The 19190-nt window shown below is 35.8% G+C and overlaps 1 protein-coding gene and 1 long non-coding RNA gene across 2 annotated transcripts; one reads left to right on the plus strand and one right to left on the minus strand.

Moving 5' to 3' along the window:
• The first annotated feature begins 8387 nt into the window (after positions 1 to 8387).
• On the plus strand, positions 8388 to 11856 carry LOC140796585 (uncharacterized). The gene is made up of 3 exons (XR_012110476.1): positions 8388 to 8712; positions 8822 to 9848; positions 10095 to 11856. It is a non-coding gene; the product is annotated as an uncharacterized lncRNA (long non-coding RNA).
• Positions 11857 to 14032: 2176 nt separating this feature from the next.
• Positions 14033 to 18881, minus strand: LOC140796980 (sm-like protein LSM7). Its single transcript, XM_073150212.1, has 5 exons — positions 18619 to 18881; positions 17352 to 17433; positions 14872 to 14943; positions 14496 to 14548; positions 14033 to 14384 (listed from the first exon to the last, which is right to left on the minus strand). Exons 1-5 carry the CDS (start codon positions 18619 to 18621, stop codon positions 14295 to 14297), a joined length of 300 nt encoding a protein of 99 aa, XP_073006313.1. The 5' UTR covers positions 18622 to 18881; the 3' UTR covers positions 14033 to 14294.
• Between the last annotated feature and the right edge of the window lie 309 nt (positions 18882 to 19190).

Here is a 19190-nt window from a genome sequence, read left to right on the forward strand (position 1 = left end):
AATTGTGACATTTCTCTATTGTTATCTTGTTATTATTTAGAGAGCATGCCTATTGTATATTATGATATTGTTACTTTTTGTTTAATTTACTCAGCATTTTAGACTCAGTAAAATTTATTTGGTTCGAGTGGATTCCACTCACTGAGCTATAGTTGTTGGCTCACGAGTTCTATTGTTTTTTTTTTGTATTTGTTTATTTATTTCAGGTAATAGTCAGCGGGGCGCCTGAGCGTGATGTACCCAGATTCCACCTCCACTTAGGATCCACCCATTTACCTTTCCGCTCTTTTAGATTTTGTGCTTTAGATATAGAATTTTTATTTTAGTTTATTTTAGTTTAGAGACTTAAAAACATTAACATTGTTTACTTTATTTTTTTGCATTTAGTAATAAAGTATTTTTTTAATAAGCAAATTCTCATTTTATTTATTTATCTTATCATCGTATACGTAGAGAGTATTGTTAAGGCTTCGTGCATCTCAAGCATATTGAGATGCATGGCCGGTCATGATTCCTAATTTGGGTCGTGACATTATTAAATAACAAATTGCAAATCAAACTTACTTGGAGGATGATGGAGCTACGTCGCTTCGATCTAGGGGGTCGACTGTTCTTATGGTGCTTCGGCGCGACAAGAAGAAGAAAGGAGGAAAAGGCTATAGGCGGGGAAGGAAAAAAATAGGGGAAGAGAGGAAAAGAAGCGCATGTGCCCCGTGCCCTTAGGCTCAGTGAACGTGTGCACCATTTCTTTTTTTTTTTGGGAGGGCGGGGGAGGGGGAATATTATAGATATGCTAGTTAGTTTGTTAATCTAATATGCTAGTTAGTTTGTGAAATAATTAATTATTCAATTATATATTATTTTGCTAATTAGTTTGTGAATTGCCTAGTGGCCTCAATTTTATATGTAGAGTAAAAATAATCAGATATGACAACTAATTTCACTTAAACAATATCTATGGCTGGGTCTACTCATCTGAGAATTTTGTGCTTATTGGCTCCAATGATCCAGGGTGGAAATATGGATACCTTTTTAATAAAAATGATACCAAACTAGTGAATGTAGATCCTGTGGGAAGGTTACTAAGGGAGAAATTACTAAATTTAAGAAGCATACTGCTCACATTAGAGATGATGTTGTGCCTTGTCCAAAAGCTAGTGATGAGGCTAAAAAAAATTATCAAAGATCATCTACACGAGAGTCAAATGAAAAAGGAAGAGAAATCAAGAGAGATAGCAGAATTAAAAGCAGAAGTAAACATATGTAGAATGAAGATTTAGAAAGTACAAACGTTGACAGTAACAGACCAAGGAGTAGAGGTCATATGGAAAAAAATTCACCTCTATAGATCCAGATGTTGTAGTTAGAGAGGGAAAAGATGGTATAGACGAATATAAACGATTCCTTTGCAAAAGAAGAAAGAGATAAAGTGAGCAACTACTTAGCTCACTAAGTTTACAAACATGGCATCTCTTTTAATGCTAACAACAGTAAATCATTTTATATATTGATAGAAGTAGTTGGTCAGTATGGCAAAGGGTATAAACTAGCACTATGCATGAATTGTGTGATCCACTTTTGAAGAAGCAAATGGCTAAAACAAATGATAATTTAGAGAATCATAGGGTTTCATTTGAAAAAGAAATGATTGCTCGATTTTGACTTATGCTCGAACATATCCAAAAAAAGAAGCGTTATAAATTTATGTGTTATTTGTGAGTTGAGAGTTTGTTTTCTGCATTTTGTTGATTGCTCTAAAGTCTCACATACAAATGAATACATCTATTATATTATTGTTGATGGTATCACAGAAGTTGGAGAGGAGAATGTTCTTAAAATTATGACCGATAATGATGCTGCTAATTTAGTAGTTGTATAATTGCTAAAAGATAAATATCTCTACATATACTAGACATCTTTAGTAGTTGTATGATTGCTAAAAGATAAATATCTCTACATATACTAGACATCTTTTGCCACCCATAAGGTTAGGTTTTTGGCTATTGAGAAGGAGAGACGAAGTGCATGTATCTTGATGCGTGCTAAATTTTTGTGATCCGATTCAACCACCTCATGTGATGTGCGTGACCTCAAGCCCAAGGACGATTGGTGGAAAAATCTAGTGACATGCGTTAACCAATTGAGTCGTATCTGCATGCAGACCCCGTGGGCCTACGAGCATAATGTAAACTGAAAGATCCAACTCACATACTAGTCACCTTAAGAAGAAAGTGTTAGAAGTGTGGTGGATTGTTACGATTTGACTACATTGGTTAAGTTAAGTCATATTAGTTAGTTAGCTTTTTCTTATTATTTTGAATTTTAAATAAATCAAATAATCTGTATATGAATTCGATCCGCTAGGGTTTTTACTCCTATATGAATAGGCATGTGTTGATTAGAATCATAGAATGAATTTGTATTTAGCCAAATTATCTTTTTCGTCTTCATCTTTGTATATAGTCGTTAGAATGTCCTTATCTTTCTATGAGTAGATTGTAACCATTTTCAATCTTTCAAACCCTAGCCACCATCTCCCTCCAACGGCCACCTTACTACATGGCCATCCACCACACTCCGATGACTACCGCAACATCGGATATTTATGTTATGCCCCATTGACAATGCTCTACTATTTTATTTATATCTTTTCATCTCGACCTCCGATTTAGGTGAAACTAAAGCCATTAGAACTCTAGCTCACGAGGCTACCACCACCTAAATTTTTTAATTTTCTTAAGTCCAGATTTGTCTATATATGGTTCATAAAACTTCTTTACTTATCATGTGCTACCCCCTACTTGGAACCACCACGTCCAGGTCTGCACCGCCACCACCTCCATCAAGCCAAGCACCACCACCGAGCAGTAAGCATCACCGCTGCCTCAATTTTATCCCTAGACCTTCCTCCCTCGTCCACCACCACTCGCTTACCATAGATCACTATCATTACCATCTAAACCATCCACCACAGCTCCACTAGGTTCTTGACTCCATTAAAGACCTGTAACTCCACTTTTAGCCATCTAAACCAAGGTCATCTCCACCGCCTCCAAACAGCACTACCATAACTCCATCGATATTAGACATAGATACAGTTTGAATCTAAGAACTGCTTGAATATAAATAAATAAAAAGTAGATCAGAAGGTTACAAAATGAACTAGTTTCATAATTTTCCAGCATCAAACAAATATTTGATGAATATTATTCACTGACTAGCACAGACTATGCTCCTACACCCGATCTTGAGTCGGTAGCTGAGATCAGTTAATATCATCTATCCTTGGATGGCATTGATGAGTCAAATAGCTCCTTTATCATGTCTTCTCCAATGTCCTCTTTCTCGTTACTTGGATAGCATGCAATTTTTTAGTTTGGCAATCGCGTGCCCAATTTTTTATTCTCAAGCATCGAAGAAAATCTTTTCATTTTGGGGCTAAGGCATCAACCCTCAGTCGCATCTTTTGAAGATCTCTTTGGCACCTTCCTTGACTTCCTAGCTGCCATTTCCATTGCCATCAGTAAACATCAACGATTTTGGCATGGCAACGTGGTTGTTTCTCTGCTCATACTCAAGCAATTTTTTCAATAGTGGAGATGGAGGAGTTGAGGTCATTAATACCTCTAGCCACCTACTCTTTTGAATCCATTAAGGAAAAATAATACATGATCATCTTTTGACATATTTTAGATGGACAACATTAAACAAGTGAACTCCTCAACGTAATCGGCAAGAGTCCCCCTATGCTTCAACCTCCACAAGTCCTTTTGAGCCAAGAACGGAATATTTCGTGGTAGAATTGAGCATTTAGCTTGTGCTTCAAGTCCACCCAAGAGTCGATATGGCAAAGACCTTTCTTGACCTCCATTGGTCATCGACGCCACCACATCATGGCGTCGTCAATAAAGTACATGAATGCAATTTGGATCTCCTCGCCTTTATCCTCAATGCCTTTAGTTACTATTTTATACCCCAAAGGAAGTTGTTAACCTCCTTCATGTTGCCCATGCCTTTGAATCCTCACAGCTCCAAGATACATGGCTTTAGATGTGCTCTTTGCAACATCACCTCCACGTGCGATAGCCCCATCAAGAAGACTTACTTTCAACTTGAGATCACCGACCTCATTGACTTTGGACCAAAGCTCTTCATAGATAGTTGCTACAGCTTCGAGGCTTTCTTTACATGTTTTCTTTGAAGCTAAAGTCAAGATTCTCCAATAGCTTTAGCCGATTGTCAACGAGCCAAAAGTAGCCCTCAAGTGTGAACATACGATCCTTTGTGGGTATAAACTCCCTTAGAAGCTTCTTGCTTTTGTCTTGCTTGGGGTGCTTCTTCTTCTTGGGCACGACATCAATGAAACAAATTTAGAGGAAAACATTGCAGCAACACTTCAACGGATCACAGATGTCTCTAATACTATTTATTATAAACATAATATTTTTGATCAATTTGCTAGTCTACACGGCACTCCACCTTTTCCACAAGATGAAATAAGTCTCAAAGTAAAGATATTGTAGAAATAAAAAAAGGAAATGATTTCAATAACTTAGAGAAGATGCGCTTTTTTGTGAAGTCCTCACTTCTATCTCGTTTCACTAACTTTCAATTATTATACAAGTAAAGTGCTTAGGCCCTTATATAAGCTGAAGATTATTAGCTATCACTTATCCTTATCAGTCCAACAATAGATAAACTCAAGTCTTATTCAACAACAGATAAGCTCAAGTCATGCCAAATTATCGTAGTATCTCTTGTGTCTATCTTCGATACGATGCTACTTCGGCCTTTGGACATTCTTGACACTTTGGTTTCAACCAAAATTTCGATGGAGAGTTACAAATGGCTAAGAAAGCTTAAGAATGTCCTTTACAAGGTGGAGAGCGTGATGGATTTGTACAAATACCAACTCCTTAAGGAGAAGGTGTTGGATCTTATAAGTCCTTTTGAGCTCAAACAATTTATGAAAGGTAACCCTAGGCTTTGCATTTTGTCCCCACCAAAAATTAAGCTAATGAGAGTTTGAATAAGTTAGAGAGGATTATTGCCAAAACAAAGACTCTTGTGTGAACTCTTAAGAATGCGAGGAAATGACACAACCATCAATGATGTGATCCGAATCTAATAGGATCGATTCACGAAGACATTTTGAATTGATCAAATCTATTTATCCTTTAATTATTTTATAATATAAGTATTTTAGAGAAGTCTAGTTTAGTCATAAGAGTCATTAAGGCAAGTCCAAATAAGTCATGATAGCTCTTAAGACAAGTCTAGTTAAGTCAAGTAAGCTTTTAAGGTAAGTCCAATTAAGTCATGTAAGTATTTAAGATAAATTTTAATTCGAGTCATGTCAGCCTTTAGGGCTATTCTTAGTAGGACTCATTATATCTGACCTCTTATAGAGAGATTGGGCTATTTTGTTAAGCATCCAAGCATTAAGAAATTATTCTAACCTAGAGTTTATTTTAAGAGTAAGAGTAAGATAATCTAGGAGTAGAAGTAAATTAATTTCCTTTCATCATCGCCATTGCTGCCCATCATCTTCCTCAACATCACCATCGCCATCATCCCTTCTTCCACCCTCTCAATTTACCATCATTCACCCTAATTGAAGCCTACACTCTCTTGTTGTGGATCTCCTATATTCGGTCTGTAACAATCAATGATTTGAGGAATGATGGATGACCAAATGTCATCACCTTCCTACCTCTAGATGAAGTGTTTAGGTGTGACCAAGAGCTTAAGATTCTCAAACTAGAAAGAGCTACTCGTCCATTACTCCTGCAAGATTACTCTTGCACAGCTCTGCAATGATCAAAGAGTAATCGACGATAATATTAAGAGGTGGGTCTCCATGTTTTGCAAGCTCGGCATCATTAACCACACAAGTAAGATGGTAGAAACCTGCTGCAACCGACGAACGCGTCCATTACAAGAATCTTGACGTGCTACAAGGTATGCTTATAGATTTGATAAAATCTAAGAAAGTAATGCTTGGATGACATTTGCCCCGACCAATTGATGAATTAGTTAGAATATGAGAATCTTCTTGCTATTTTTAGTTGCTACCGAAAAGAAGGCGAGCAAGATCTTGGAGACTACAAGAACATAGTTTGTTAATATAGTATTACTTTGAGGGATCTTGAAGAGAATATTATTGTTTCACTTTTTGTGTATTATTCTTTTGGTAGCTCCAAATTAAGTTATGGAAAACCTCATACACTTATTATAAGTATTTTGAGTTCTAGAATTGTAGATTTACTTCATGCATCTACTGTATATTCATAAACTACTAAAATCGTCTGCAATCAAGTTTGGATGGATAGTTGATAGCCAAATCAAAGCGCTATTTTTGTGAATCTCTACTTTACTTTTCTTGTATATTTATCAATCATGCTATAGATTTTAGTAATACTAAAAGTTCTTACAGATTCAAAAATAAATATGGATAGGTCTGATATCCTACAAATGTTGTTTTTTGTATTTAATAGATATAGTGATTAAATTCACTATCCATATATGAATTCAGAAAAAATAATTTGGATATAAACATGATGCTACAACAATCTGATCCGCATCCGTTTTATTTTCACCCCTCGTTTCTTTTACTTAATTCAAATAAAAATTTAGTTGATTCCCTAGGAAATGAATATGTCAAATAATGGAATAAAAATGAAACTCATCCAATCTTGTTGTCTAGAAAGAGGTTTTTAAATTTATTTCAATATGTTCTATTTTATACTTTATTTTTCACCATCAGTAAGAATAAAGATGTAACAAAAGGTAAATTTAAGTGAGAAATACATTCTGCTCAAGCCAATCTCAAATCATTGAATTTTATTATAAAAATATTTAATTATTTTAGAAGATCTATTTCACTTAGAATAATAAGAGACAAAAAAAAAATACGAAACACAATAGCATAAGCAAACATAACGATTTTAACGTGAAAACCCCTTTATCAATCAAGTGTAATAAAAACCATGAATCTAATATATGAGCAAACCAAGCACTAGAACAATTATTACTATCCACAGCCTTTTTGACCGTTCTTTACTTGACTCCGCCCTCAATGCACCGCTTCCTATGCTTGGTATCGAACATTGGTAACTTTTAAAGTTATAGTCTTGCCTCTTTAGCACTTGAGACAATGTTTAATGAAATCTTCAATATAATGAAACTTTAACAAGATGAAACATTAATCTCTTTAACTCCTCATTTGAATGATCTCCAATGAGATTTTTTGACCTTTACGAGTGGTATCTTTTATTCTTCAAGACTTTTCCATTTATAGCCCCCCAAAAGTTAAGACTTTTCAAACCCTAATCTAGACAAAAATAGAAAACTTTTCTCGACATATTTGAACATGTTCGAACAAGCCTATTAAAAATTGCTTTGAATGACTTTTGAAGCTCTCAGGGTTTCAAAGTTTATTTGCCTTCAGACAAACTATATAATGTTATTTTTTGGAGCTCTTGAGCAAGTCTTGTTAGAATAATTGAAGTTTGTTCGAACAAACTACTCAGTTTTATCTTCTAGAACTCTTGGACAAAATTCGTTTGAAGTTGGTCAAATAAGCTTCATATGAACTTCAAACAAGTTTGTTTACTTTGAACAAACTTCAAATGAACTTCAATCCTTGCTGCACCAACTTTATTTATCTTTCAAACTCTATAGGACGTTATGCCACAACTCATACAGTAAAAATTAGATAGAAGTACATTATGACTAACTTTGTTTAATTTTTAATTTGCCAACTACAAAATCTAATATATTATACCTATTCAATTTTTCTAAGTTCAAAGAAATCGATTTCAAATTTCAAATCTTTATGGTTTCAAATAGAGGATTTAGCACACAAAAACGTTAGAATTTCATATTAATGGAATTACAGTTTATTCTGTGAAACAACTTTATCCTTACTAATTCCTATTATATCCTTGATCAAGAAGAAAGAAGCAAACAAGTAGACAACTTTATCCTCTTTAACAACTTATTTCTTACTAAGGAGTAACTTTACATAAGAAAGAAGCAAACAAAATTCTATCCCTTACTAAGAAGTAACTCACGTAAGAAAAAAGAACACATGTGCACAACTTTATTCTTTTTAAAACCTCTAACACCTCTGATCCTTACTAACTCTTACTGTTGCAATTAATTCCTTGAGAAAGAAAGAAGCAAAGTATATAAAAACGTTATTCCTCACTAATTCAAGCATCATTGGCAATGAATATTCCTTATACTTTTCATGCTCTACTCACCATTTCCCTCTCTTTAAATCCACCACCTTCTTTTGCTTGGTTCTCTCCATCTTTTCTCCGTGTTTCCATCTTCCCACTTTGTTCATTGTAGTATTTACCAAATATTATGGCTGAGAAATTAATAGTTGAGGAAATGAAATTGGTGGCTTCTCCCATCGTTAGTAGCCTACTCAACTACGCCTCCTCCTACCTTGGCGTCAGTGTCTCAACTACTCTACAAGATCTAGAGACTATCATCCTTCCCCAGCTCCAGCTCATGATCCAAGCTGTGGAGAGGAGCAGCGAGCACAAAAACATGATGGAGAAGTGGCTAAGAAAGTTCAAGGATTCTCTTTATGAGGCGGAGGATGTGCTGGACTTGAACAAATACCAACTCCTTAAAGAGAAGGTGTCCGATCTCAACACTCATCCTGCACTCAAACAATTCAAGAAAGTTGTACGAAAGGTAAACACTAGATTATGGATCTTGTCCCTTCAAAAGATTGGGCTATGGAGAAGTCTTAATAAGTTAGAGAAAATTATTGACGAAGCCAAGATTTTCCGTGAACTTTTAGGAATACCAATTAAAGATGGCACAATCACTCCTGATTTGAGGAATGGAGGACAACCAAATATCACCACTTCCTTCATTTTGCACAAAGTGTTCGGTCGAGACAAAGAGCGAGACGAGATAATAGATAAGTATTTATTGGATCCATTTGAAGCTTCTAAACCTGGAGAGAGTTACTCAGCTATTGATATTGTGGGAATCGGAGGGGTTGGCAAGACTACTCTTGCACAAATCATCTACAATGATCAGAGGGTAGTCAACCATTTTGATATCAAGATGTGGGTCTGCGTGTATCGCAAGCTCGACATTATTAGGCAAACAAAGGAGATGATAGAGTCTATTGCACTACAAAGTAAGCTCGAATGCCCCCTCTTGAGTTTCTGGACACACTACAAAGTAATCTTTTTGATATGCTAAAATCAAAGAAAGTATTGCTTGTATTAGATGATATTTGGTTCGACAAATCAATGAATGAGACCAGAAATTTCTTGCTCCTCTAGCTACATCTATGAAGAGGGGAAGCAAGATTCTTGTGACTACAAGAACAGATAATTTGCCAGTGGCGCTCCCAATATAATATGGTGTTAGGGGATCTTGAAGAGAGTAATATTATTTCTCTTTTCATGCTTCATGCTTTTGGTGGCACCAAATTAAATGACTCAAATCTACAGGAGGAGCTAGAGAATATAGGAAAGCAGATTGTACAAGAACTGCATAGATCTCCTTTGGCAGCAAAAGCAGTGGGTGGTCAACTGAGTAAAAGGTTGGAGGTCAAATTTTGGAGAAATGCTCTTAAGGAAGATAATTTGCATCATACTCACCAAGCTCTACTATGGAGTTATCAACATCTAGATGCTCCCTTGCAGTTATTTTAGTCTAATTCCCTAAAGGTCACAGTTTCAAAGTCGAAGAGATGATTCACCTATGGATGGCTGAAGGTTTTATCAGCTCATTGAAGGATAGTAAGAGAATGGAGGACATAGGAATGGATTACTTTCATGAGTTGGTATCTGGTTCTTTCTTACAACATGGTGAGGATAATACACAATATTATATGCATGATTTATTTCATGATTTGGCTGAAAATCTTTCAAAAGAAGATTGCTTGAGAATAGAAAATGATCAAGTAAAAGAAATCTCTCCAACAATTCGTCATATGTATATCTCATATGAAAGTTCAAGGAAAAACAACATGGGCTTCAATAAATTGGAAAACCTACATACTCTTATCATGGATGATTCACTTAGCCCCAGTGCCATTGATCATCTTATTGCAGCAATTGGGAAGCTTAAGAAACTACGTGTTTTGATGCTACCTGATGTGAGCAAAGAAACAATGAAGCTTATAGCAAATCTAAAGCATCTACGATTCCTAGCTTTTTCTCAGAGTAAGGCTGTTGAATTGCCTATGACATTTGGTAAGCTTTACCATTTACAACTTCTTAGTCTTTCTGGTAATGTAAGCTTACCAAGAAGTATGAAAAATCTTATCAATTTGCGACATTTTGAGGGAGATGATAAAGTGCTAACAACATTGCCCGATATAGAGCGCTTAACTTCCCTCCAAAAATTACCGTAATTTCATGTAAAGAAGGCCAAAGGGTATGATATAGGTCAGCTGATGGACCTGAATGAGCTCCAAGGATCGCTAACTATTTCTTATTTGCAGAACGTCGAAGGCAAGGGCAAGGCTCTTGAAGCCAATCTCAAAGATAAGAAACATCTCTAGAATTTGCATTCGGAGTGGGGCTACAACGACGCGAGTGACCACCGAAGGGATTTGGATATGGAGGTGCTTGAAAGCCTTCAACCATGTCCTAATCTAATAGAACTGACTATCCATGGCTGCCAGTCTTGCAAGTTCCCCAATTGGTTGCTACAAGAAGGATACCTACAAAATCTACAGTCTCTCACGCTTGATCGGTGCACCTCCTTGGAAGTTCTTCCACCCGTGAGCAACTTGTTTCCTTATTGCCGCAAGCTACAAATTTTGAATCTCCCCAACCTCAGAACATTTTCTTTGCTTCCTCAAAGTCTTAAGGAGTTAGTGATAAGTAATTGTAAGTCGCTTAATATACTAGGCATCATTCCTTGCCCTAGTATCTCATTATTGCCTGTGCATCTGCCAAAGTCACTCAGCAAGCTAGAGCTTTTGAATTGCCCTGGTATTTTATCATTATCGGAGCATCTACCTGAGTCGCTCAACAACCTAGTGGTTGTAAATTGTCGTGGTATCTCATCATTGCCAGAGCATCTACCTGAGTCGCTTAGCAACCTAGAGCTTACACATTCTCCTAATATCTCGTTGTTGCTGGAGTGTCTGCCTGAGTCGCTCAACAACTTACATATTTGGAATTGCCCCAATATCTCATCGTTGCAAAAGCATCTACCTGAGTCTCTCCACAACCTAAAGCTTTGGCAATGCCCTAGGATCTCATCATTGCCAATACATCTACCTGAGTCGCTCAGCAACCTACGACTTTGGAATTGCCCTGGTATCTCGTCATTGCCGGAGCGTCTACCAAAGTCTCTCATCAACCTAGAGCTTCGAAATTGCCATGGTATCTAATCATTACCCGTACATTTATCCAAGTCTCTCAACAATCTACTACTTGTGAATTGCCCTGGCATCTTGTCACCGCCGGATCTTCCTAAGTCACTGACCGATATTAGAATATCTGGGTGCCCAGTCTTGAAGGAGCAGTGCCGAAGTCCAAACGGTGAGGACTGGCCCTAAGATCGCCCACATCCCTTGGAAAGATATCATGTGAGACCAAGATAAATCTAAGATATATGTTTGAAGCTTCTCTTCTGCTGCTGCTCTGCAATAGACAATGGTGGTCAGTTCCTCCTACATAAATGGTTACTAATTCTTATCAACTTGGATTTGCTCTTAGTCTACTTGAAAAGGAAAGGGGCCAATAAAATCAACAGTGTAATCCTTTGTTCTTGGATTTACGCCGCTGTAAGAACATTACTCCAACTAATTAGGTGTTAAATAAGCTATACGTTCAGGTTTATCAATATATGGCCACTCACTCACTTTGCAAACATTGTCTTTGTTCACATGCATTCTGTAGGACAAAGATGAGATATTTTCATGGATTATTAGTATCCCATGTTTTCAATAGATACATAATTCCATGCCAAGATAAAGGATGGTCTTTTGGCATTTTAATATCTAGTATATAAACTTTTCTTTTTCCTTCTTGAAGAAGTATTAAGAATAAAAAAAAAAAATGGATAACTATGCAGTCAGTGTGTCAAGACAATGAAGAAGATATTGTTATGTATCTATAAATAGAGTGAACTATGAGTTAGAGAGTATCAAGTCACTTATAATATCTTCTATTTTTCATAAAGAATTTTAAAAAAAAAATCATCCTTCCTCTATAACATTATGACTTTTGGAGTAGCCAAATGAAAACCATCTTCATTTTTTCAGGAAGGAAATTCTTCTAATTGATTTATGCACAACAAAAGCAATACAAAGCTTCTATCAAAAGAGATGCAAGTGCATTTCAGTTCATCTGGCAAGAGGTAAGGAAATCCATAAAGCTTGGGATATCTTTGAGAAATGAATTCCAAAAGGATGAGAATGTGATCTCCATAAAATGTGGAGTTCTCTTTAACCACATGAGCAAAGAATTAGCAGGTCATCTATCCTGCCGGCTGAGCAAGATTTTCAATCAAAAGTTCTCATATTGGGTTGAGGGACAATAAATCTGAGCAAGGGAAAAGAGAAAAAAGATTTGAACAAAAATTTGGTCATTCTTAACTCTCCATGTTGCATATACAAAAAGTCCAATCATGAAACAACTACTATCAAGATATTAAAAGAAAAGGATGAATCAAACTTTACTAAGGAACTAACCAATTACTTTCATGCATGAATACAATACTTGAATATAAGTAAGCCGATAACCACATGATAGAAAATAGTGATATGTTTGTGGAACTTAATCTAAGCATCACCTCATATGAAACTTAGAGATGGAAAGGTACAAAAAGCCTGGTTAAGAGAATAATTGTTGTCCATATAGAGGGAGGAAAAATCGTAAAAGAAAGTTTATTAATGATGTTCTTTTTGTCCTAATTTTGATATAGAATAATCATGCTAAATTAACAATAAGAAGAATAATCAAACTGTGGCAGTATTTGAAATGAGCTAAAACAAAGTATTTTCCTTTCATAATGGTAATTATTGACAGTGTTGCATTAAATGCTAAAGTTTTGATAAACAAATTTATGGCATTCTAGACATGATTGTTGAAAGTAGTCAACTACAAAGGGCTACAATTACTAAAGCAAAAGAATATGTTGATTGGACTTTCTACACTGGAAAACAAAAATTAAGTATGCCAAGGTTGCATCAATGGGAAGATGCATAGACTTCCATTTCTTCAACATCCAGCTAAAAGCCTACTGGAATTAGTGCATGCGCTGATGACAAAAGATATTTCATTTTTCATCTTCTATTGATGATTATATTAGAATGATGTGGGTATATTTTCTTAAACAAAAGTAGAAACATTTGCAGCATTTTTTTCAATTCAAAGCTCTTGCATAAAATCAAAATGAGCATAAAATTAAAAAACTTTATGAACTAGTTATTAAGGAGAGTTCATCTATAAAATTTTCTAAGGGTCCGAATAGATACAAAATTGCCATGTTTTTATTTTTCCTATTCATTCTCAGCTTTGCATTTTCTGCTCTTAGTTTTTACTTTCCAACTTATGTTTGATTTTCTATAGTTTGAGTTAGTACTCAGTTTTCCTAGTCCTAGAAAGATTCAACTTTGCTAACCTTACTAGGACTGGAGTTTCTATCTCCATCGCCTACTTGCTTTGTATTAATTTTGATCTCTGACTTGGACTTGGATTTCAACATTTGCTTTCCATATTATCTAAACTTAGTCTATCTATATTTTCTCTCTCTAAAATTTCAGTTTTTAAAAGCATTATGTTTTCTTCATTAAAAATTTAATGTTTTGGGGTTTAATTTTAAAATGTTTTATCAAATTAATGTACTTTACGCACTTTGTTTTCTTTTTCTTCACATGAGCTAGCAATTGTCTTTAAAGTGTATATATGCATAGGTAAAATTTACAAGAGCATCTACACAATAGGACATTTTGAGGGGTATACCTGCAAAGCAGCAATATAGCACAGTTTTTTTAGGGTATTAGAATTGATGGTACATGAGAGATGGACAATTAGCATACGGACATATTTATATATCATTAAACCAAAGAGCAAACTGAAACTAATCTTTCCAAATGATACATATGTTAAATAACTTTGTATGTGAACTCAACTCTTTGAGATATTTTACCTAGATTTAGTTTTTCTTCCAGCTTACGGAAATACCATTAAGATACAAGTCGAAATACTCCACATTGGAAAACTCTTCTCCAACATTACCTCATAATAAAGTACACAAAATCAAAGACACAGCTGGACATTTTAAAGAACACCTTATGCCCCATCTGGCTGAACAAACGGATTAGCAATCTCATCCGTTCCATCAGTTGGCGATACGAGCATGACCGCAGTTCCCCTACAAACCTGCAATAAGCGATGCATTTATATAGAATTCAATTTCGTCAAGCAATCCCAGAATGAAATATGAAGCCAATGGATGCAAAGAGAAAATAAAGAATATGAAAGAAAACATACTATAAGACCAAGGCGCCTAGTCTGGTCAGTAGTCTTCAGTGGATCATCAGGATCTGCATAATAGAACAAAATCACATGAGATACTTCATTCAAGTTCTAAATAGATGCTTCATTGCAATCTTTCAAAAGTTTAGATAACTAGTTGTTTGGCTTGCGTTGCTTGTGTACTTATAGAATTTATTAATTTATAGACGAAGTACTCGAAGTGTGTAGCTTGATTCTGTAATTGATAACCAAATAATGCAGTTAAGAAATGCGGACATGCGAGAAATATCACTCATAAGAGTAAGACAGGAGTTCCTGAGAAGAAAAATGGATGAGTTGAATTTCTTGATTAATATACATATAAGTTGAAACTTGAGACACATTGAAGTACCTCTTAGAAATTCAATTGCTTCATCAAGCACCAAGTTTAGTAGTTGGTCATAGCCTTTCAAAGTCCCTGTGACTGCAAGAAATAAAAGTTTTAGACAACTTGGGTTCAACTTGTAGTCTTATAAATGACTAGACATTGTAGACTACTGAAAAGGAAGTTAGTCACTACCAATAGACAAGTGGCTAGCAGGCTAAATGTTGTTTTCTGGAAAAGCCAAAAATTCACAACTTGGAGTACATTGCAACAACAGTCAACCTTTTATATTGTTGTCTCTGTATCTTAGAAAAGAACATAATCAAAAGGCAACAATTTAGGAGCCTCAAACTATAGCCTCGATTAAAGTAAATCCTTTTTTTGGCTATGTTGTCAAGTAAATACCGGCCAGGTTTGACCCACTAAATCATGACACATTTGATTATGCATTCCTTAGAAGTAGGGGTGAAAAAAGGTTAGATTAACTTCGACCCAACCCAATACCCGACTTGACCCAGATCAAATTCGGGTTAAAGAAAACTCTACCCGACTCGAATTCGGATACGAGTGGATTCTTTAAAAAAGAAAACGAATACGGATACGGATACGGGTCAGGTAGGTTTTTTCAGATACGGTTACGGATATCGCATATCTATTTACCCGCATAAGTTTTAAATATATATCCTACCCGTAAACCCAACCCATTAACTCCCTAATAAACTTCTACCCTATTGCCCTCTTCATCTTGACTCTTCCTATCGTCTATGCCCTAATCGCCATGAAACTCCCTCCGACCTCACCATCTTTATCTCCTCTAGCGCCACCACTCTCTGTCGGCCGCCGCCACCATCTCGCAACCTCACTGGCCCTCACCTCCTCTTCATCTCTCTCAACTCTCCCTCACTCCCTACCCATCTCCATCTCTCTCCCTCACTCCCAAGCATCGGAGATGAGGAGGAGACCTCTGAGTAGGTCGTCTACAACGAAGAGGACACTGGTGCTCATATTGCGTCGATTATAAAGCTTGAGGAGGTCACCCTTACCATCGGCAAGGAAGATGAGAACATTTTCCTCGATCTATGAGTCACTCCTACATCTCTGTATATTGGGCCTTGAGGTTCCATATTTATCATCTCTATCATCTTTCTTGATCTCACTACCAAGCACAGCTTTACCAGCACGACAAGGGAATTGATGGAAGGAGAGGGAAACTTGGATTGTGAAAGCTTCTTAAGCACAAAGTGACCAGAAAGATCTATGCAAACATCTAGGTCTTTATTTCTTCATTTTAATCTTTTCTTGCACTTTTTTAATTAGAAATTGCTTTGGGGATGATTGGATTTTGATTGATTTTTCTAGGGTTTGCAGTTGTTTTAATGTGGACATGTAATGATACATAAGCGCACACGCAAGAGATTGCTCTGGGGTTTGCAGTTCTTTTAATTTGTTTTGATGCTTGCATGTCTAAAACTGTACAAAGAGAAGAGGGAAATGTTTTCTGGATCCATAGATATGTCACAGACAATGAATTGTTTAAGGAATTTTTCAAATCTTAGTCCTAGATTATACCAATATATATAGTTTTAATTTGATATCTTACTCTAATATGGAATGTCAAGAGCATGGTATGATGAAAAAATGCACAATTTGCAATGTTGTGATTGTAGTCAATGTAGTGTGTTATTACTGTAATATTTGTTAGATAACGATTTGTGCTACAGGTTGTAATTTTTGCAACAATTTCAAGTTGATATCTTGCTCTAGTAAGGAATGTAAAAAGTGTGTTATGATGAAAACTTTAAGATTTGTCATATATTTGTATCCATTTAGTAGGATATGATTTTAAATTTTGCTATCTGATATATCCGGATAAAAAATATGAATCCTGATTTGAGTTAGGCACTATTCAATCTGATCCGTTTTCACCCCAACTCAAAAGTCATAACTTGGCCAAGTTTGTGTTTTGCTAACTCTATAGGCCAGTGTATGTTTCAACATATAGCTTTCTGTCTAAATTGCTACCAAAATTCTAAAATATATTCAGATTGAGGATTTAGAGGTCATTCGAGGTTTTTTTTTAACTTAACTACTACTTGACCTATTCTCATCTGACCCGCATATTCAACCCGTCAAGCCTGCCAAGTGACAAATCGGCCTACCAAGTGACAAATCAGCCCACCAAAATGCTATAATACAATCCAAACGCATAATATGGGCGCATAGCAGGTCGGTGCCGCGCCCCGCCAAGGCGACCGCTAAAACCACTTTTCAAAACCTAGAAGAAAGAGAGTAGACCTCCTTCTGAAGTCTGATATGACCACTTCAGGAAATATATGCAATTATTCATCCAATACCGAGTTCTCATGTAATGTTGCTTTGTAAACATATTAGGTTGTAGAAATAGAAAATAATAACAAATTAAGAAGTGAATCACCCAATAAGTCAGTGCATGATAAAACCTGTAACAGCTATGTAGTTTAAGGTACATCAGAGGTGTAGCTAGAAACCTTGTCTACCCCCAGTAAGCTTGACCTGGACACCCTTGTCAACAAACTTCGCCAAATCAAGCACTGTTTCTTTCCGTCCTGACTGAAAAATGCGCAAGAGATGTGTCCAATCAGAAGAAGACATAAAACTTGAAAGTTGAGACAACCAGAAGAAGACATAACTTGAAAGTTGAGGCAAACAGAAGAAGACATAACTTGAAAGTTGAGGCAAAGTTACAACAATTCTTCATATCTAAAATAAATCCAACTAGAAAAAAAGTATAATGTCACTGAAAGACAATTCTAGTGATTTATCTAGAAGCTTAAAGCATGGGGAAGATATCAAAGCAGAAGCATAGATAAAAGTACATGAATTTCTACATAATACTTCCATGTAGAAACTTCTACCTCAAAATTCGTTAGTGTTGTATAATAGCAGATTTTACATGATTAAAAGCAACTTGTATGTTCAAATACTTCCATTCTGGTAGAAATGTATAATTTAAAGCTGAAATACTGTTCTATTGCCTAACCTAGAAGCTCAAGGCATCTGAGCATAGCAAAAAAAAAAAAAAATAGATCCATCATACATATGCAGACAAAATACACATCAACTTATGCAGTTCAATCTGCAAATTTCCAACTCAAAGTTTGCTGGTTTTATCGACAACAACAACTAAAATAAAAACTCAAAAAACAAGCTTATGCAGAAAAATTATTGATGTATTCTTAGAACTCACTGTATCAAACCCTTTATCTAATCAGTATATAAAATTATATTTATGGAAAGAACAGTCGGCAAGCAACACTCTAGGCTACAAGATAGAATCTCATTATGTCGGTACAATAGCTCATTCTTATTATTATGAATCACAAACAAGAAGTAGGGCCAATGCTTCAACAGAACAACAAACTCTAAACCTCTAAAAAATTGGCAAGATCGCAGATCTCAATTGTTGAATAACCAGGAAGAAATACAAGAAAAGATAATTAATAAGGTTGTCTTTGAAGTAATTGATCGACATAATGTAACAATCCTTTCCTTCTACTCCAGCTCATTAATCTGACAAATTGGTGCCTGGCCATGTTCTCTTGGCATAGGAAGAAAGCGAGTGACTATATAAAAACCTAACTTAACTTTTCCATCCCACACCTAATCCAGCCACCTCAGTAAGAAATCATGCTTCAGACTTAAAAGGAAAATCTCACACGGCATGATCATTCTCTATGACCCATGGAAATTGAAAGGAAACTACGAGAAGAAAACAGAACCAAGAGAACAACTTACCATCTCAAATCGATCGCGATGAAGCGGCGTTGGATAGAGAGAAGGAGAGAGAGGAACTCGAAACAAAGCAGTGGTGGAGGAGGAGAGGGAGAGAGAAAGAGAGAGGAGAGATTACCAGAGATATATCCGGACGAAAATAGGTAGAATAGAGCAGTTAGGGCAGAGCAAAAGAAGGAGGAGGCTTTAATGCGCATATATTGAGTCTCTTTTCTTTGTTTGCACAAATTTATCAAAAACACCCTATTTTTCCTTAATTATCATTCACTCCTGTCATTCAAATATTTAGGGTTAAATTCATTTTACATGTGTAGTTTGGCATAAATTCACTTAACTTCTCTACTTATGAGTAATATGAAACTAAGGGGCTGTTTCCTTGGAGGTTTTTATAAATACTGCATTAATAAATACAATGTCTAACTTAAAAACTATTGTTTGGTTTTGGTGTATCAAATTTAAAAAATTATATTTAAAAAAATTGGTTAAACTCATATGCAACTTTTTGGCACCCATTTGATCTAACTCGATGCGAAAAGACTGCATCTAGCCTAACTTAACCCATCTCTCTTCTTTCA

This window comes from Typha latifolia, chromosome 10, assembly GCF_019914945.1.
Source record: "Typha latifolia isolate L0001 chromosome 10, TyphaL0001v2, whole genome shotgun sequence".
In the NCBI taxonomy this organism is placed as follows: Eukaryota; Viridiplantae; Streptophyta; class Magnoliopsida; order Poales; family Typhaceae; genus Typha; species Typha latifolia.